General features: G+C 40.6%; 2 protein-coding genes across 3 annotated transcripts in view; one reads left to right on the forward strand and one right to left on the reverse strand.

Moving 5' to 3' along the window:
- The window catches only part of LOC127557627 (zinc finger protein 665-like), a 37,708-nt gene extending 36,332 nt beyond the window's left edge, over positions 1-1,376 (reverse strand). Inside the window, exons 1-4 of the mRNA XM_051990939.1 lie at positions 1,191-1,376; positions 1,039-1,104; positions 684-750; positions 313-431 (exon numbers count right to left, since the gene is read on the reverse strand). Coding sequence (XP_051846899.1) covers positions 313-431; positions 684-750; positions 1,039-1,104; positions 1,191-1,376 — 438 coding nt within the window. The remainder of the gene's footprint in view (positions 1-312; positions 432-683; positions 751-1,038; positions 1,105-1,190) is intronic.
- Positions 242-21,142, forward strand: part of LOC127556637 (zinc finger protein 140-like) — a 31,186-nt gene continuing 10,285 nt past the window's right edge. Inside the window, exons 1-6 of one of the 2 annotated variants that reach the window (XM_051989905.1) lie at positions 242-394; positions 8,812-9,003; positions 11,559-11,653; positions 13,345-13,471; positions 14,030-14,113; positions 15,833-15,900. In XM_051989905.1, the coding sequence (XP_051845865.1) occupies positions 8,958-9,003; positions 11,559-11,653; positions 13,345-13,471; positions 14,030-14,113; positions 15,833-15,900 (420 nt within the window). In that variant the 5' untranslated portion in view covers positions 242-394; positions 8,812-8,957. Of the gene's footprint in view, positions 395-8,544; positions 9,004-11,558; positions 11,654-13,344; positions 13,472-14,029; positions 14,114-15,832; positions 15,901-21,142 lie in introns of those variants that run through there. The other variant, XM_051989904.1, reaches the window with a different exon arrangement.

Consider the following 21,142-nt stretch of genomic DNA (forward strand, 5'->3'; position numbering starts at 1 on the left):
GGCCCCTCATTTCTCCTCTGCTTCTTCTCTCCTGGAGAACCTCTGCAATGCGCTCCCAACAGGTGCTCAATACTTGCTCAATCTCTGCACGGGCTACAGGAGCGAGGTAACGGAGCGGGCTGGTGACGTCATCCACTTGGCACAGCCCCGCCCCTTTCCTGGAGCCCAGCGGTGGGGGTGGGGTGAGGGTTGGAGAGGGTCCGTAGAGCGCAGGCGCGGGGGGAAGCGGTTACTCTCCCCTAGCTTCAGTCAGGCCGCTTTGTCCCCAAGGGGGAGGAGGGAGGAGAGAATGTGAGTCTGCGCGCTCGGCACCGCAGCCCCTGATCCCAGAGACACGGACAGCGAGCGGGCGTGGAGCTCGACTCCTTCGCTGCTTGGTCGAGGGGCTGCCCAGGTATGGCGCGGAGGGGGAATGTGGGTGAGGGGCAGTGCTGGGGGAAGAAACCCGACAGGAAGGAAGCCAGCCAGAGGTAAAGCGTGGGGGGGAAGGGGAGGCAAGGGCAAAAACCAGGAGAGAGGGGCGAGAACGTATGGGATGGATTGGTGTGTGATGGGGGAGGGGGAGCGGTCAACTGGGGAGAGCTGATGTGTCCTGGGTGGGGGGTCGGGAGAGCCGCAGGGTGGTATAACCCGGGACAGCAGGGGAGGGCGTGTTCCATGCCGAGAGGTCTGCCTGACCCAACTGTGGGCACCAGGGTCGTAACCAAGGGCAACAGAAGAGACGGGTTCGCCAGAAGAGGGGGAGAAAAGCTGTGTAACCAAGGGCAACAGGTGAAGGCTGGTGTGCCATAAGGAGGGGGAGAGAGGGTATGTAACCAAGGGCAACCGGGGATGGAAGCTTGTAACCAAGGGCAACAAGTGAGGGCTGATTTTCGGGGGGCGAGAGGGGGGGAGTAGTGAGGGAGGGAGAGCAGCTACGTAACCAAGGGTAACAGGTGAGGGACGATTTCTGAGCAAGAAGGACTGATGAGTAACCCAGTATTGCGGGAGAGCTTGGGGGTTTAACCAAAGGCAGGATTGCCTTGAACCCTGACTGGCCTGCAGGAGACCAGGAGAGCAGAGGAGGGTGAGCGTGCCGGGGGAGGTGGGTGGGCATATGATTGCCTGCCAAGAGGGGCCCGGAGAGGGTTGAAGAGTCCCCCCGGGGGGCGGGGCCGGAGGGGGGCGGCTGACCCTAGTGCATAACGAACCCTCTCCCAGCGGCTGACTCTTGTGTCGTTGGTTACTGCAAGCATGATGGCGCCTAAGAGGGGGATGCGGAGAAGGCGGGTGTGCCCAGGGAGGGCGGGTGTTTTCGGAGAGGGCGGGTGTTCTCGGAGAGGGAAGGGGCGTCTGGTGGGCAAGGCGATGGGAGGGGCAGGTGGGTAGTACTTCATGAATCCGGAGCTACCCTCAGCGGCGCGGCGCCTCCAATCCGTATTGTCTCTTCATTGGTCCCCACCAGTAGCGTCTGATGAGTGGCAGATCTGGTCATCGCAGGGTCCATTACCTCATCTCTCAGACCAGGGAGGGAGTGCTCTCTGGCTCACGTTTCTATAATGCCAGGAAAATCCGTATCACCCTGAGCAAGTCACTTACCCCGAACATTCTAGTTGCACTAGTTATACCGAGAGGAAACGGTCAAATAGAGGGAGCTCCCTCACCCTGCGCCGATGAAATCTCGGATCCAGCCTCTCTCCCCGGCCTATTGCCGTGATCTCTCCTGGGTTCCGTTTCTATCCAGTCTCTTTCTTGGCTATCGCCTCCTACTTTTATTTCTCTCCGTTTATGTCGTTGGAACCAAGCGAGGCTAAATGTTGTCATTTTGACGCAGACTCCTAAGATTGCGTTTGTCTTTTTTCAGTCGATAAGCGTTTCGCAGCAAGTATTTACTGTGCTAAGAACTGAGCTGAGCACAAAGAAAGGTAAAAACCCCAACCCCAAGGAGCTCACATTCTCACATGCATGTTTCCACAAAGCGAGGGATGTGCAGGATAGGAGATAATGAACGGAGGGAAGGCCCTGGCGTTAAGGAAGCTTGGGGAAGGCTTCCCGTAGAGGATGGGATTTTGAATGGAGACCAATGGAAGCCAATCAGAGTGGAGGACGAGGAGGAGTGTCCCAGTCAGTCAAAAGGCAGGGAACCGAGATGGGGGGTCTTGCTCAGGGAACAGCCAGCCCCGCACTAGACTGACGGAGACTGGAAGGGCAGGAGAGGGCCAGGTCATGCAGAGCTTTGGACGCCCAACAGAAAAAAAAAAAATTCTATTTGGTCCTAGAGGCAGTAGGGAGTCACTATTGATTAGAGCGGGGATGGAGTCCGAGCTACACTTTAGGAAGATCACGTTAGAGGCTCAAAGGAGGATGGACAGAAAGAGCAGGCAGACGCCTCAGCAGCTATGGAAATAGTCCCAAGTGTGAAATAACTTGGTCTGTTCCAACCATGGCCTAAAACACAGTGCTCCAGAGGAGGGCTGATGAGAACAGGGACTCATCGCCTTCTTTTTTCTAGAATGGGCGCCCCCCCCTTGCAAGCCTGCACCCCAAGGCAGCACTGCCCTTTGGGGCCGTCACATAACCACTGAGTTAGAATTTACAATACATTAAGATGATCTTTAGTTGTCTACAAGCAATGTATTTCTTTATTCTGAACTTAAAAACATCCCCAAAAGCATGTATTATATACATATGCCTATATAAACATATACATACATATATGTGTATATGTTTTTATGTGTGTGCAATTTGGGGGGATTTTTTTTTTGCAAGACATTTGGGATTAAGTGACTTGTTAGGTGTTTGGGGTCGTATTTGAACTCAGGTCCTCCTGACTTCAGGACTAGTGCTGGACACTAGTACCTCTGGTGTGAAGGCGGCTGAGCCCTAGAGAGGGCTGCTTTCCACCTTGGTTGTCCACCTGCCACCTGACTCTCACCTGTGGTTGCAAGAAGCACCCCAGGAAACCATTTCAGCAGAAGGGCTAAACCTGAAGGTAACTAAAGGGTCTCAAACTCTGTGGTGAGATAGAGGGGTGTATACCCCAAGTATATAAAGACTTCTCCTAGGGACAGCTAGTTGGCACAGAGTACCAGCGCTGGTACTCAGACACTTAACAATTCCTAGCTGGGTCACCCTAAGGAAGTCACTTGACCCCAGTTGCCTGGGGGGAAGTGGGAGGAAGACTTCCCCTGGTGAAATGAGCGGATGAGAACAATTTGTTCAACAGCCATGCAGGCAGGTAAAACAGGTATTGTGGAATACTTAAGGTTTGATTAGACCATTGCAGAGAAGTCAAGGGAGGTACCTTCTCTTATCCTTTTCCTGAGAGTCATATTTGTTCTTTGAAATTCTTCAACCTTCATTCTTCATTTTGAGGTACAGATTCTTCCACAGACAGTCTGGTAATCACGGTAATATTATCTTGAATCTAATTCCTTCATCAGTCCATGGAGGGCCTTCCATGTTTCTCTCTATTTTTATGTAGTAATTTTTACAGGACAATAATAGTCCATTATGTTCTTGTTTGTTTGGTTTTTAACGTTTATTTTTTAGATTTTGAATTCTAAATTCTCTCCCTCCTTCCAGTCCCTCTCCCACTCACTGAGAAGATGTGAGCGATGGGATATATGTGAAGTCATGTTAAAATACCTTTGCATATTAGCCATGTTTAAAAACAAAAAAGGCAAGGAAAAAAATATGCTTCAATCTGTACTGTGCTCATTCTCTCTGTATTTTTCACCCAGACTTGGTTGGAATTGTCTTGGATCATTGTGTTGAGAAGAGTAGCCGAGTTTAACAGTTGATAACTCATTGTAATATTGTTGTTGATCTATAATGTTCAACCATTCCCTAATTGGTAGACATCCTCTCATTTTCAAATTCTTTGCCACCACACAAAGAGCTGTGATAAGTATTTTTACACAGATAAGTCCTTTTCCTTTTTCTTTGATTTCTGAGGGTTATTCTGAGGAATAAGGATATTGCTGGATTAAAAAGTATGTTCAGTGGTATTGCCTTTTGAGCACAGCTTTCAAAGTGTTCTCTAGAATGGTTGAAGCAGTTCACAACTCCACCAATAGTACATTACTGTTGTCCCTATTTTTACACATCTCCCTCAGCGTTTGTCATTTTCCTTTGCTGTCCTGTTAGCAATCTGATGGGTATGAGCTGGTACCTCAGAATTGTTTTAATGTGCATTTCTCTAGTCATTAGTGATTTTGAGCATTTTCAGTGTGACTGTTGATAGCTTTGATTTTGTCTTGTTCATATCCTTTGCCCATTTATCAATTGAAAATGATGTTATTTTTATAAATTTGAATCCGTTTTATATATATTTGAGGAATGAGGCCTTTATCAGATAAACTTGCTATAAATTGTATTTCCCAGTTTTCTGTTTTCCTTCTACTTTTGGCTGCATTAGTTTTACTTGTGTAAGAATATTTTTAATTTCGTAGAATCAAAATTAATTCATTTAACTTCCTCTGTAAAGGGGATAAGTAGATTTTCTCTTCTTTTGTTTGGTTATAAACTCTTCCATTATCCATAGATCTAGTAGCTAATTTTCCTGTTCTCCCTGATTTAATTATCATATCACCTTTTATATCTAAATCATGTGATAATTTTGACTTTATTGTGGTGGGTTGTGATGTTTGTCTGTGCCTGATTTCCACCAGACTGCTTTACAGTTTTTATAAAATCATGTATTCTTGCCCCTCTCCCCAATTAGAACAATAGATACAATGGTCTTTATGTACTTAATATATTCCCTTGATCAGGAACTCTGCTTCTTATTGAGTATCATATTGTTCTGATGATTATTGCTTAGGAATGTCATTTGAAATCTGATTGTTAGGCTACCTTCTTTAACTTTTTTTTAAGTGATTCCCTTCATATTTTTGTCTTTTTTTTTTCTTCCAGATGAAGTTTTATTATTTTTTTCTTTTGAGGTATTTCAAATTTATTTAGAGAAACAGAATAAGAAAAAAAAAACAGAAAAGGAATACAAAACAAAATGCAACAAAACAATAGAGAACAGTCTTGTGCCTAGCATAACATTAGGGAGGATTCAAAATACGTAACAGCAAATTACTAATTCAAGAAGGTATATACAATAGTAGAAGAAATTTTATTCACGAGTGTCCATTTTTCTTTACCTCCTTGTAAACTGTTCTCTGTTGTATACCTTTTTGACTTTATTGTTATTCCCCAAAATCCCCACCCCCAAGCAGGCTTTAGTTAAGAAAGGATGTATTTATGTATACATATGTAGATATATAAATGCACATACATATACATATACACATCTTTCCCATTTCCGCTGACTGATTAAATTCTTCTCCTAACTTGTCTAGCTATTACTTAACTTCCCCCACCCATGGATCCTCCCTTGTCTTCTTCCCCCATTCTTTGCTTCCCTCTCTGCCCATCCTTCCCCCCTTATTTCTTTATAGATTCTGGAGGGTGCTATACCCTTCATAATATATATGTAATGTTGCTTCTTTTAACCCATTCCTGATGTGAGTAGGTTTTCAGAACTAGGAGCCCTCTTTCTCCCTTTAATGCCTATGTGTCTATTCTTCCTCTGCACCTCATTTGTATGACAATTACTGTTTTTACCTTAACTCTTCCTCAATCCTTCTTTTGAGCTGCCTTATTGTTGATGTCAATTTTAAACATATGCTATACAAGTGGAAAAAAAAAAACCATAAATCATTTGTCCATGTTGAGTTCCTTGAAACTGATCTCTGATATTGGCTCTTATAGGTTAAATTTTCTATTAAGTTCGGGTTTGGTTGGCAGAAAGTCCTGAAAATCTGCAAATTCATTGAATGTCCATTTTCTCTAGTTCATTATTAGAGATAATTTTTCTGAATATGATATTTTTGGCTGCAAGCTTAGTTCTTTTGATTGTCGGTAGGTATGTTTCCAGGATTCTGCAGTCTTGCATTGTGGCTGCTGATAAATCCTGTATAATTCTAATTGGAACGCCAGTGTGTTTGAATTGTTTGTTTTGGTTTTTTCCTTATATCTTGCAAATTTTTCTCTTTGATCTGGGGATTTCAAAATTTGGCAGTAATATTCTTATGTGTTTCCCACAAAGGATCTTGTTGAGGTAGTAATTGGTGGGTTTTTTCTATTTCTATTTTCCCCTCATTTCCACTCCAGGAAAATTTTCTTGTATTATTTCTTGCATTATTTTGTCAGTGCCCCCCCCCCCCTTTTTTTTTTGGTCACAACTTTCAAGCAATCCAATTATTCTTATATTTTCTCTTCTTGATCTGTTCTCTAGATCTTTTTTTAAAATAAGATGTTTGACATCGTTTTATTTTATTTTTTTCATTCTTTATAATCTGTTTTGTTATTTCTTAGTCTCTCTTAACTTCACTGGCTTCCCCTTGCCCAATTCTAATTGTCGAAGATTGTATCTGCTTGTCTAGTTGGTTAGCTTTTTAAAAATAATCTTGGTTTTCTTGGATGTTTTTTATTTACTTAGTTTAGTTTAATTTTTCCTCAATGTCTCTCATTTGGTTTCTGAATTCTTTTTTGAGTCCTTCTATACATTTTTCTGAGCAGTGAGTCATTTCACATTACTTTGGGGGGTAGAAACTTTTTTTACTTCAGTGTCTTCCTCTGAAGATGAACCCCTGTCTTTCCTGTTCCAAGAGTATGCATCTATGGTGTTCCCAATCAGTGGAGGTTCCCTCTATCTTCCCAGACTCAGACCCCCACTCCACAAACTGTCTAGGAAGTGAAAGTTTTTGTGGTTCCTGCTGGGGCTCCAGCCACATCTAGTTAGCCCTAGGGCTCCCCATTTGCTGTTTCTTTGCAACTAGCCCAGCGCTGTTTGCACTTCATTTAAATTCACTTAATTCGCAGCCTAAGGCCTTTCTTTAGCCCTTGTTGGTTTGTCCAGGAGGACCCTGTGCTATTCCAAGTCTCCTTGATTTTTCACCAGTCTGTTGGCCCTGAGGCACAAATTTGTTTTATTTGGGGAGGGGGGGAGGGGAGAAAAGAAGGGGAAGAATCTGAAGAGCTTGAAATTTACCAACCTACTCCAATGTTTTCTCACATCCTGTTATTTTTTTCTAGCTCTACAAAATAATTCTTTGGTAGTTTGAGTGGCATTATGCTTAATAAACAAATTAATTTAGATAGAATCATCATTTTTATTAAATTAGCTCACCTCACCTATGAGCTATTATTATTTTTCCAATTTTTTTTAGATACATGTTTGTGTGAAAAGTGTATTGTAATTGTGTTTATATATTTCCTGTGAGTCAGAAGGCAGTCTCCTAAATATTTTATACTGTATGCAGTTATCTTAATGGAATTTCTCTTTTTATTTCTTCCTGCCGGATTTCATTGGTAAAATATGGAAATGCTGATGATCCATGTGTTGTTATTTTGTATCCTACAATTTTGTTAATGTTGTTAACTGTTTCAACTAATTTTTAGATGATTCTTTAAGGTTCTCAACGTAGACCATCTTATTATCTGCAAAGAGCCATAATATTACTTCTTTGTTGCCTATTCTTATTCCTTCAATTTTTCTTTGTTTTATTGCTAGCATTTCTGGTATAATATTGAAAAATGATGATAGTGAGTATGTTTGCTTCATTCACCTCTGATCTCATAGGGAAGGCTTCTAATTTATTCCAATTACAAATAATAGTTACTGTGGAGAACACTACTTATAATTTTAAGAAAACTTCATTCATTTTTGTGTTTTCTAGTGTTTTTAATTGAAATGAAACTTGTATTTTGTTAAAAGTTTTTCTGCATTTACTGATGGGATCATATGATTTGTTGATTTTCTTATTGAAACAATCAGTTTTGCTTATAGTTTTTCTAATGCCAAATCAAGCCTCCATTCTTCCTATAAATTTCAACTGGTTATAGTGTATGATCTTTGTTGCACATTGCTATACTCTCTTTGCTACTATTTAATTTAAATCTTTGCATCAATATTCATTAAGGAAATTGGTCTCTAGTTTTCTTTTTGTTTTTTCTCTCCCTAGTTTAAGTATCACTTGTATTTATATTATAAAAGGAATTTGGCAGGACTTTTTTCCTATTTTTTTGACATAGTTCATGTAGTATTGAAATTAATTGTTCCTTAAAAGTTTGGTTGTTAATGGGTTCATAATGTTGTAATTGGATTCATTTGATCCTTAGATTTTTCCTTAGAAAGCTCATTTATGACTTGTTCAATTTCTTTTTCCAAGATAGGTTTAAGTATTCTATTTCCTCTTCTGTTAATTGGAGAAATTTATGTTTTTGTAAATATTCATTGATTTTGCTTAGATTGTCTGTTTTATCAGCATGTAATTGGGCAAAATAGCCTCCAGTTAATTGCTTTTATTTCATCTTTGTTGATGATGCATTCACTCTTCATTTTTGAAAGTGTAATTTGGTTTTCTTTCTTTTTTAATCCAATTAACCAATGGTTTATCTATTTCATTAGGTTTTTTTAGAACACACCCATTAGTTTTATTCATGATTTCAGTGGGTTTGTGTGTTATTGTTTTTACTAATTTTTTTCCATCTCTCCTTTGATTTTCAGAACGTTGTTTTGGTGTTTAATTTGTTCTTCAGTTGTCAGTCATGTTCTTGAGAGTCTTCTTTTGTTCCTCAAGATGAACTTTTTAATAGTTTTTTTTTTCACTTTGTAAAGTAAACCTTCAGTAGTTTAAATAGTATGGCATTGAGTAAATGAATTGATTTAAATAATTATGTTGATGTGGCAGAATGTCAGCCCACTGAGTACAAGAAATGATTTTGTTCATGGCTTGATGGATGGTTACTGAATCATGATTTGGCTTTGGCTCCCAGGTTCCAGTTCTGCAGGAAAGTATAGAGAAAATTCGGGGAGAAGAGGTGCAGCCCTTGTGAGACAGTCCTCAGAACTGAGGAGCCGTCCCTGCGTGGGAGTGGTCTCAGATTCTCCCAGCTTGGAGGAAAGTGGATGCTGGGGGAAGATGTCCAGTAAAAGCGCAAAGAGGGCAAAGATACACACGGAGAAAGGTGAGAAGTAGAAGGTCCCCCTTCATCTGCACAAGGTGGGAGGCTGCTCAGGAGGAGCAAGTACATCTCACTGAGGTCTCCTTCCCTCCCCAGTGTGGTCATGCTCTTGGGATTGACCCGTGGTCTTCCTGAAAAGTGGGACCACGATGAAGCCGGGCAGATGACTCCCTTTCTGAGCCTTCCTGTGAGAAGCTTATTGTCAGTTGCTACTGAACTAACTGCCCACTAAAAAGCTAGAGTACTGAGTTCAAATCCATCTTCAGAGACTTATCAAGTCACTTAACCTGTCTCAGTTTTGCCATATGTAAAATGGAAATAATAACAGCCACTAATCACTATTGTGAAGTTAAAATGAGATAATATTGTAAAGCGTTTTGCAAACCTTAAAGTATTAAATCAATATTATAAATAATAATTATAATAATAATGATAACTAAATCTTAAAACCACCAGATTGCCTTCACATGCAGTATTTAATGAAGGTTGATCATCCTTTTTAAATTGCATTTTAGGATAGTCAGTCCATTACTCTAATGTTATGAGAAACAAGACAGTACAGTGACAGATTTGCTGGATTTAAATCAGAAGAGATCTAGATTCAAATTCTGCTTTTGACAGTTGGCTACATGACCTTGGGCAAGACAGGTAATTTCTCTAATCCCAGTTTCCATCCCAAAACATAATCCTTAAGATATCTCCCTCTTAAAGTTGTTAAAAATCAAATGAGATGATGTGTGAAAGGTGTTTTGCACACCAATAAATGCTAATACATGTTAACTATCTTTATTTTTGAAGATCTTGAGTTTTAGAAATTCAACATAATCATTTAGCCATTTGTGTTTTCATCTGTGCCCGTAATAAAAATGGAGATAGCAAGAATTTATGATACTGCATGGAAGGCCCAAGCCGCCTTCAGACTCGTGGGTGATCATTACCTTGATCCGTGTCACCAGATCTTTCACAATTGTTTATCTTTATCTTGTGGTCCTCATGGTATAGAGATGATTCTGCTTCCTGCCCTCTGGACCAGTTCACACGTGTCTTTGTAGGTTTCTCTGCAATCACTCTCTTGCTCATTTCTTACAGTGCAAATGCTATCCCATGACATTTATATGCCATAACTCATTCAACCATACCCAAATTGATGGGGACTCCCTCCGTTTTTAGTTCCTTGCCACTACAAAATATCTGCTTTAAATATTTTTTTGAATATGTGTGTCCTTTCTCTCTATCCCTGATCTTTTCTGCAGAAGGAAACTTGTTAATGGATCACATGTGGTTGAGGAGAGGGGAACATGTGTAGAATATGTCATTAGCTATATTTTGTCATGTTAGAGTTCTAATATCAGCTTATGGCAGCAGCGTGGTCTTTTCTGGACGTTCTGATGGCTACATGAGTTCCATTTCCACAGCCTGAGGCTCCCTTCAATTCTGTAGGGTCTCCCTTAAATGCAGCCCATAATCAGGAGAGTCTCAGGGAAATAGTTCATTCAATAAAATGGCATTATTATCCCAGAACCACCCTATTGCTCCTACTCTGTGTAGATACAGTAGGAGAGGGATAATCTCCCTAATTCAATGAATGTGAATGGTGAGTGCCTTTGATAGTGTATCTATATATCCCATCCCAGACGACTTTTCTCCAACTCTGCTCCACATAAAAACATGCTATCTGTTCCCAGGAGGAGAGAAAGGAGCATAGTACTATTATCAGGCCTGTTCTTGGAATCCTTGTCTCCAAAAGTTTTCTGCTATCTTGTCCTGACATCATCATTTGGCTTTTCCCTTGTTGAAAATGGTGTTTTGTAAGTTGATAATTCTCAAAACTATCTACTAGTGGTTAAGAAATAGAATGGTAGATCAATAGATTAGATATAGTAAATGACTACAGACTAGATTAGATATAGTAAATGACTAGAGGGATTGAAATTGTGGAGTGCCCATTAATTGGGGAATGGTTGAAAAAGTCACGGTGTGTGGTTGTGATGGAATGCTACTGGGCTGTAACAAATGATGAGCAGGTTGGTTTTAGAAAACCATGGAAAGACTTATATGAAGTAATGCGGAGCAAAATGAGCAAAACCAAGAAAATAGCCTTACTGTTTGAAGAGTAACTGTCAGTGACTAAGGTATTCTGAGGGATGGGAATATCTGAATCCATTATGAGGGACTTAGGAAGGAAGATGTTCTCCATTTCCTGAGAAAGTACCAATGATGGAAGTATATACTGTATGGTTCCTCGTGTATACATACATACAGATAGATAGATAGATAGATAGATACCAGTATCAAGTGTTTACCTTCTCTAATGAAAAATTGGGAGGGAGGGAGACAGCTCAGAACTCAAAATGTAACAAATAAATAAGACTAAGAGGAAAAGAAGATACTGGTAGAGATAGAGCTCCCAATGCCAATGAAATCTCAGGTCCAGCTCCTATTCCCTAGAGATTCTCTAGGGGAATCAGAGCTAGCTGGTGTGTAAAGATCTATAACCTGGGGAGTCCGCTGGATGTGGGAAAGGATTGTTCCCTCATGATTCCTTTCTCTGTTGCTAGTTCCACCTTCTCAAGACCAGACCATGAAGGAAGATCATAGGAGAAGAAGTCATAAGAAGAGAGCATCCATTACAGCTCATTTGGCCAAATTTCAGGTAAGTGGGTTCATTTTCTAATGAATTTCATGGTGTCACTGAGAGAACGTCCTTCTCACGTTCCTTTATCTTGGCTCCAGATCTGAGCAAGGTTCACCCAAAACTCCAAGCTCCCCTGTTCTCTCCCAGGAAACTTGGCTTGTTCTGGTAAACCGTTCCAAATTCTTGGGGTTTCTCAGTCAGTAGAGCGAGATAGGGCATTGAACATCTTCTAAGCCTGTAATTCTGGGATGATTATCTCACTAATATTTATTTATCAGGGAATATGGTCTATTCTCTTGGCCCTTCCGGGAGAAGGTGAGTGCCGGGAGAGCAGGAGCTGCCTCAGTTTGTTGGGTGTCCTCAGTGACCCGCTTCTCAGAGGCTTCGTAGCTGTTCGCTGGGTGGGCCGCTGGGGAGAACCACAGTCCTGAGAGCAGTTGCCTTCCTCATGGTCCCTCCCCTTTCGAAGGATGGAGTTATGCTGAAAGCAGGTGAAAAGCTTGTCCCCAGCTGCAAAGGAGCAGCTTCTTGTGGCCGGGGGCTGGAGAGCTCCTGGGCGATCTCTTGGAGAACTCTCCAAGGTTCTGCCCATTGGCCACAGGCCATCTCCTACCTGTATGAGGGTTCCCTCTGCCTCGTCAAAGTCTCTTCTTTGTCCTTTGAAACCCACCTCCCATCTTGCAAAAGAAGACTTGATCTTCTCTGATGTTCCAGACTACCAGGAGGCACAGGGCTCCATGCCCATCGCTGGCCCATTCTCCCTGCCCTCCATGCTGGCTGGCGTTAGAGTTTCCATCCTTTCCTCTATATTGGGAGCACCCCTAGAGAATGACTGGAAGATCACTGTGGGACTCCTCCAGTCCAGAATTGTTGCTTTCTTTCACAACTTGTTTAGGGCCTTATCTGCTTTGAAGTAACTGTGCCCAGAACAAGACTGGCACAAGGCTTATAACAAGTTTGCCACAGATTGTTACATTTTCAGCACAAGCCTCAGAAATCTGTATTCGCTACAAGTCAGGACGTGATTTTTGTTTGCTTGATTGGCTAGACTTGAAAAAAGTGTTAATAATGCAGATTAAATTGAAATTTTTTTCTCTTGGAGAATTAAATATTTACCTGGTGGTTACATTTTGCCCACCGTACTCCCGTTTTGCTCCATAAACCCTGCTTAAGCTCAGTTAATGCAGTAGAAGGGAGTAAAGTCTCTGAAGGCCTGCTGTCCCTATGATAATGATAATAATGATGGTAATTGGAATTATCTAGCACCCTTAAGATTTACCCTAAGGATTCACATCCATTATCTCATTCGAGCTTTACAACATCTCTGGCAAGAATAATGACTGTTATTTTAATTAAAGCTATTGGACAGTCAATATTTGGAATTGAATATTGTTGTTAATCTTGCTTTATTATAAACCACGACTTGTTGATATTAACTCTACTTGGGAGGTTTCGGGTGAGCACGTGGCTCCTTGGCCGTGTTTTGGGGATGAATTTTAAGGTTGAGCTTACTTGGTAAAACAGCTCTGGATGTGCTTGCTGAAGTGGGGCCCCTCATCCTTAGGTTTTCAGCGGCCACTTGACATTGATAACTCAGAAACCCTCCTTGGTGGGAGGACTGTTCTTTCTCCCTCCCACCAACTTGGGCTCCTCTGTGGTGCCCGTTAGTGAATGGCTCCAAAGCCATCAGGAATATGTGGATGTTTCAGGGATTGGTGACCTTCAAAGATGTGTCTGTGGACTTCTCCCGGTCTGAGTGGAAACAGCTGAAACCTGCTCAGAAGGAACTGTACAGGGATGTGATGCTGGAGAACTATAAGAACCTAGTCTCCCTGGGTAAGGGCCCCTTTCTACTTGTCCATTGCGATGAAAGTCTTTATCTTCTCACTTCCTAAGGGCTCCGGTTAGGGCTGAGGGAAGAGGGGAAGGTCTGAATCTTGGCTTGAAATTCAGGATGAGTCAATAATGGAGGAAGGTGCCTGCGTGCTTCAGAGCCCAAACCCAAGGTGTCCGACCCCTGTTCATAGGAGAAATATCTCTTCCTTGCCCAGCTGAGAACCAGCATCTTTGCTGTGCTGAGGCTATAGCTTCAGCTCAAAATATCTCCCTTAAAGTTTTGGGGCAGCTCCCTCAAAACATTAACAGAACCCTTCCTCCCCACCAAGAAGTGAGTTAAAATGATCTCCTTTTCTTTCAACCCAATCAGGTCTGCGGCCCATCCCTTCTCTCCCCACCATACTTCCTGGGAATATGAACTAGAGTATTCTCCAGGGCAGGTCCTTTATGTCACCCTTTGGTCTTCCCAGCATGCTCTCATTTTAAATCAGGCAGGCTTTGCAGGCTGAGATGGCTGTCTTTCTCCATTACCTTTCCATTTCTTTTCTCTACAAACAGGGCTTCAGTCCGTTAAACCAGATGTGATCGCCCGGCTAGAGCAAGGAGAAGTACCATGGACTCCAACGTCCCACAACCCAAAAGGTGGGTGAGTGAGCGAGCCGCGGCTGGGCAAGCACTGTGCACACCCTGCCCCAGCAGGACCACTCCTGGGTCTGTCTGTACCCAGAGATCAGAGAGGAAGGGACAGGATCTACATGGGCAACAACATTCAGAGCAGTTCTTTTAGTGGTGGCAAACAACTGGAAGTTGAGGAACTGCCCATCAGTGGGGGGAATGGCTGAACAAGCTGTAGTATATGAGTTTAATGGAATAGCACAAAAAATAACCAAGTGGATGGTTTCAGAAAAACCTGGGGAAACTTCTATGAGCTGAAGCAGGGGGAAGTGAGCGGAAGCGGGAAAGCATAGTGCACAATAATAGCAATATTGAAATGATGACCAACTGTAGAAAGCTTGACTGCTAGTACAATGGTCCAAGACTCATGGTGAATGCCATCCACCTTCAGAGAGAGAACTGATTAATTCTCACTGCAAATAAGGATCATATTCTCATTTTCTGTATTTCTCTTGCTTTTTTGTGACATAGCTATTATGGAAATATATGTTATACTGTTGGCTTCTCATTGAATTGGTGAAGGACTGTAGGGAGGAGGGAACTCAAAATGTTTTTTTTAAAGATGAATCTTGAAAACAAATAACAAAATGAGAAGGAGAGGACTTGGCAAATATAAGTTCTTGTAAGCGGCAGCCCAGCCAGGTGTCAGCACATGGAGATAATCAGTCACTTAGTGCTCTTCAAAGACTACAAAGAGTGCTAGAGAAAATCCAAGACAGTCTAGCATGAGGGTCCTCATAGAGCTTTCAGCAAATCGTTCTGCCGCTCTGGGCCTGGAGTTAGAAGACTTGAATTCAAATCAAGCCTCAGACATTCACAAGCCAGGTTACCCTAGCCAAGTCATTGAGCCATTTTGCCTTAGTTTCCTCAACTGTAAAATGGGGCTAGTAATAGCACCTACCTCCCAGGGTTGTGAGAATTAAATGAGATGATATTTATTTAAAAAAAAAAACCACTTAGCACAGTTCCTGGCACATAGTAGGTGCTATAGAATGATTTGTTTCATTCATTTCCCTTTTTTTTTTTCCTTTTTGTTATTCAGTCATATCTGACCCTTTGTGACCCCATTTGAAGTTTTCTTGGCAAAAATTATTGGAGTAGTTGGCCATTTCTTTCTATAGTTTTATTTATAGATGAGGAAATTGAAGAAAATTAGGTTAAGTGAATTGCCCGGGGTGTCATAGCTAATGTCTGAGGGCTGGATTCAAACTCAGGTATCCCTGACTCCTGCTCTGGCTCTGGCTACGACACCATCTCACTGCCCTTTTTCCTTTCTTCCTTGATTCCTCAATTCTCATCTCAGAATTTGGGTTGGAAAGGTACTGTGGAGTCTTCTAAGTCATCCATCATTGGCTCAGATACTCCAGGGAAAGGAAATCCACTCTCTTCCCAGACACCTTTCCATTTTACACTGGGCAAGGCACTATAAACTTATGTTATGCAATCTCAACGGGGTCCTCACTGCTGCCAGGCAATCTCATTATCCCTATTCTTTTACTTATTTTTAATCTCTTCCTCTACTGTCTCATTCTCTGCTAAGAAGTCCTTTTAATATATGCAACCTCGAGATTGTGCATCATTATCCTTGATAAAAGAGACAGATTGGATAACATACTGTAAAGCATTTCCCTTTCTCCTCCTATAGCAAACAATAAATATTCATGTTTGGGGGGGATTTTTTTTCAGATTCCTTTCATCATAAGACTGACCGTGGGACCAAGGTGTCAACTCCAAAGCAGGATATCTGTGTGAGAGTATCCTCTAAGATAAAATTTGCAAAAGATGATTCACAGGATTCAAAGTCTAGAAAAGTTCATGATTCACAGGATTCAAAGTCTAGAAAAGCTTATGATTCACAGGATTCCAAGCATAGAAAAGTTTATGATTCACAAGATTCAAAGTCTAGAAAAGTTTATGATTCACAGGATTCAAAGTCTAGAAAAGTTTATGATTCACAGGAGTCAAAGCCTAGAAAAGTTTGTGATTCACAGGATTCAAAGTCTAGAAAAGTTTATGATTCACAGGATTCAAAGGTTAGAAAAGTTGGTGATTCACAGGATTCAAAGCATAGAAAAGTTTATGATTCACAGGATTCAAAGCATAGAAAAGTTGGTGATTCACAGGATTCAAAATCTAGAAAAGTTTATGATTCACAGGATTCAAAGCTTAGAAAAGTTGGTGATTCACAGGATTCCAAACCTCGAAAAGTTTATGATTCACAGGATTCAAAGCTTAGAAAAGTTGGTGATTCACAGGATTCAAAGTCTAGAAAAGTTTATGATTCACAGGATTCGAAGCCTAGAAAAGTTTATGATTCACCGGATTCGAAGCCTAGAAAAGTTTATGATTCACCGGATTCGAAGCCTAGAAAAGTTTATGATTCACCGGATTCGAAGCCTAGAAAAGTTTATGATTCACCGGATTCAAAGCTTAGAAAAGTTTATGATTCACAGGATTCAAAGCCTAGAAAAGTTTATGATTCACAGGATTCAAAGCCTAGAAAAGTTTATGATTCACAGGATGCAAAGCTTAAAAAAGTTTATGATTCACAGGATTCAAAGCTTAGAAAAGTTTATGATTCACAGGATTCAAAGCTTAGAAAAGTTTCTGGAGGCAATATTAGCAAGCCAGAGATAAAGAAGGAAAAGCTGGAAAAACCAATCAAGAAGGAAGTATTAGATCACGACAAAAATTTCAATGAGCCAAAGGCCCATAGCAACCATACATCGGAGAAAAAATGCAGCCCGGTGTCTTCTTCACGACAGTCCAACACAGTTCCAGGGAGGAAAAGTGTCCATAAATGTGATATATCTAGAGAAAGCTTCTTCAAACAGCTTTCAGAACTAATTAAACACAGCAAAATCTCCTTTGGGAAGAATATTTCCAAGTATAATAATGATAAGCCAACTCTGAGTAACCACACAGATTCTACTCCAAACCATGAAAGGCGTAATGAAGAAAGACTTGGGAAAGATAACAAATGTGGGAAGGATGACAACATGCCCAGGAAACACCAGACTGAACTCCAGAGAAGCCATTCTAAAGACAAACGCAACCGATGTAATGAATGTGGAAAAACCTTCACACGAAGCACAGGACTTTCTGAACATAAGAAAATCCATAAGGGAGAGAAACCCTTTGAGTGTGATGAATGTGGGAGGACCTTCACGGCAAAGGGAAGACTTAATGAACATCAGAAAGTTCATACAGGAAAGAAGCCTTACAAATGTCATGAATGTGGCAAAGCCTTTACCGGGAGAGGACGGCTTAATGAACACCAGAAAGTTCATACAGGAGACAAGCCCTATGAGTGTAATGAATGTGGGAAGGCCTTCATACAGAAGGGCACGCTGCTTGAACATCAGAATGTTCACACTGGAGAGAAGCCCTATGAATGTAAACTCTGCGGGAAAGCCTTCAGACAGAGGGGACAGCTTCGTGAACATCAAAAAATCCATACTGGAGAAAAACCTTACAAGTGTCATGAATGTGGAAAAGCTTTCTCAGGAAAAGGGCGACTTACTGATCATAAGAAAATTCATTCAGCAGATAAACCCCACAAATGTAGTGAATGTGGGAAAGGTTTCATCCAAAAGTCACACCTTTTTGACCATCTAAAAGTTCATACAGGGGAGAAACCTTATAAATGTAATCAGTGTGGGAAAGCTTTTATAAAGAAGGCACTACTGAATGGGCATCAGAAAATCCATACTGGAGTTAAACCCTACGAATGTGATCACTGTGGGAAAGCCTTCACACTGAAAGGACGCCTTAATGAGCATCTGAAAATCCATACTGGAGAGAGACCCTATGAGTGTGTTCAGTGTGGGAAAGGTTTCATAGTGAAGGCACGACTTACTGAGCATCTGAAGATCCATACTGGCGAGAAACCTCACCGATGTGCAGAGTGTGGAAAATCCTTCACTCAAAGTGGACAGCTGACTGAACATATGAGAATTCATTCTGGCTTAAAACCTTTCAGATGCAGTCACTGTGGGAAGGCCTTCACACATAAGGGACGACTTGGTGAACATCAGAAAATTCACACTGGAGAGAAACCCTTTGAGTGTAGTCAGTGTGGCAAAGCCTTCACACAAAGTGGACAGCTCAATGAACACATGAAAATTCATACTGGAGAGAAACCATTTGAATGCAAGCAGTGTGGGAAAGCCTTTACGCGGAAGGAAAGACTTAGTGAACATCAGAGAATTCATACCGGAGTGATACCCTATGAATGTAATGAATGTGGAAAAGCCTTTGCCCGGAAAGAAAGACTGAGCGAACATCAGAGAATTCATACTGGAGCAAAACCCTTTGAATGCAGTGAATGTGGAAAAACCTTCAGTCGTAGGACATCCTTTTTTTATCATCAGAAGACTCATACTACATAAAAACCTTATGAATGTAATGAATGTGGGAGAACATTTGGTCGTAGGATATCCCATGTCATCAGAGAAATTTTATTAGAAAAAAACTGAGTATATTGAATATGGGAAATCCTACATCAATGGCTAAAATCTTAAAAAAGTATAAAATAATTTATATCAAAGAGAATCTGTAAATGAAAGCATATGAAATATAATTTTATTATCAAATTATTCACACTAAAGAGAAACCATATGAATACAGTAAATGTGATTTTTAAGCATTCAACAACCCAAACCTTAATCAAAAAAACCCATAGTGAAAAGAAATCTATAACTGCAGTGAAGGAAAGCAGTAGCAACAACTTGAGTGCTATAAATCATCTGTGAACTCAAACATTCATACAAAAGATGGGTGTGATAAATATGCGAAGGCCTTCAAATAGATAAGATGACTTATTATATATCAGAAAATTCATGCTAAAAACATTCTATAGATATGATGGTTTCCTAATGTTTCATTGTGTCCCTGGTATAAATCCAACTAGAATATAATGAGTAGTTTGGGGATATATGATTGCAGTGTCTGTTCAATGTTATTTAAACATTTTTAGGTGTTTTGTTTTCTCTGCTTTATCCCTTCTTGGTTTGGGTAGCAGGATCATTTTTGTCTAATAAAATGAGATTGTTAGAGTGCCTTCTTTATTATTCAGAAAAGTTTTTAAATTACTCTTTAAAAATTTTTTTTAGAATTCACTTGTTATCCATTCAGACCAGTTTTTGTTTCATAGCTCATTTATGGCTCATTTAACTTCAGTATGTGAGAGTGGATTATCTGGCACCTCTATTATTTGGGGGGGGACAATAAGATTAATTTATATTTTTTGGAGATGATTCATTTTCTTTAAATTTTTAGTCTTTTTAGCATCTTCATTGTGTGTAATAGTTTCTGATAATATTTTGTCCATTCATTATGAATTTACATTGACTAGTTTCATTGTGGCTATTTGATCTCTCTGTCTCTGCCTTTGTTTCTCTGTCTCGGTCTCTTTATATCTCTGTCTCTATCTCCATTTCTGTCTCGGTCTCTATATCTGTATGTGTCTTTCTGTGTTTCTATCAATTTAGCTGATGGCTTAACCACTAATAGTTGTCCTGACCTCTGATTTCATTAGTGTGGAAAACTCCTGAACTGAAAGTGCGCATTAGCAAATGAGCTATAGATTACAGTCCTAGGGCGGCTTGGGGCTGTGGAGAGGGGTAAGTGACTTGTCCTTGGTGATAAAAATTAATATGTGTCAGAAGCAAGATTTGAACCCAGGTCTTCTTGTCGTAAAGTCTAGTCTTTTAAATTTAGCTATCTTGACATCTCTGATTACTTCAGTGGATTCTCAAATAGCATAAAATTAACGCCATTCACCATACTTGTTGCCTTCCTCTAGATAGCTCTGTCTTTTCTTTATCTTTGCCCAAATATTTGCTTTTTAGCATTACTGAACACCTCTACTACTACTCTTTTGTTTTTTCATTTATTCCATCACACTTAAGTTGCTTTTTTATAGTTTCTAGTTTAAAAATTGTTCGTAGGGACTTTGCTTACCCTCTCCCTTTCTCCATTTTTTGACCAGACTCCTTGGTAGCAAATGAAGATTTCCCCAAAATCCGTTCTTTATGATCCTGGTATTAGTTCTTGCTAGGTGCACTCCATCCATCCTTCCTGCAATCAGCATGCCAAAAGTCAAACTCCATTGCCTGATGCCATGTTAGTCAGCTAATCATTGTCTATATTCTCCTTTCTCTATCATTGCAGTATTCATTTGAAAGTAGTGAAACAAATCTTTTCCCTTTCATATGGTCCAATAAATAATTAAATTCACCTTACATTTATTAAGGACCTACAAGATTCAAGGCATTATTTTAAGGGCTAATGATACCAAGAGAAATATATGACATAGGTCCTGGATTCAGAGAGACTTCTAGGAAAATAACAGGTGTAAAAGGACAAATTGCTTATACAAATGAGAGGCAAAATGCTAAAAAAGCTTGGAGGAGAGAGATCACTTTCACTGGATTAGGAGAGAGAATCAGAGATAACTTTCTACAGGGCAGTGGATAAGGTACTGAGGCTGAAGTCAGGAAGACCTAACTTCAAATCTTTCCTTAAATACTAAGTGGACAAGTCACCCAACTTGTCTGCCTCAGTTTCCTCAACTGTAAAATGGGGATCATAATAGCGCCTACCTCACAGGGTTATTGTGAGGATCAAATGAGACTATACTTGTAAAATGCTTTGCAAACTGTCTAATGTATAAATGCTAGCTATTATTAAGCTTCATAGAAAAGCTTTTGTCTGAATTGAGTCTTGAAGGAAAGTAATACTTGAACAGGTGGACATAGAGGGGAACAAGGAGAAATTTCATTCCATGGTTGAGAATGGTGGGGATCCCAGTTATGCAGGTACAAAAATACAAAATAAGAATGGATCCTGGAATTTAATTCAGTTTGGTGGGATTGTGGGATGCAAAAAGGGAGGCAAGATAAAATTAGATTGGATAAAACAGGTTGGAACCCAGTTGTAAATGACCTCAAATGTCAGAATCAGTGATTCAACAAATAGTGAGCATTCACTGAA

Source organism: Antechinus flavipes, chromosome 3 (genome assembly GCF_016432865.1).
Source record: "Antechinus flavipes isolate AdamAnt ecotype Samford, QLD, Australia chromosome 3, AdamAnt_v2, whole genome shotgun sequence".
NCBI classification, from domain to species: Eukaryota; Metazoa; Chordata; class Mammalia; order Dasyuromorphia; family Dasyuridae; genus Antechinus; species Antechinus flavipes.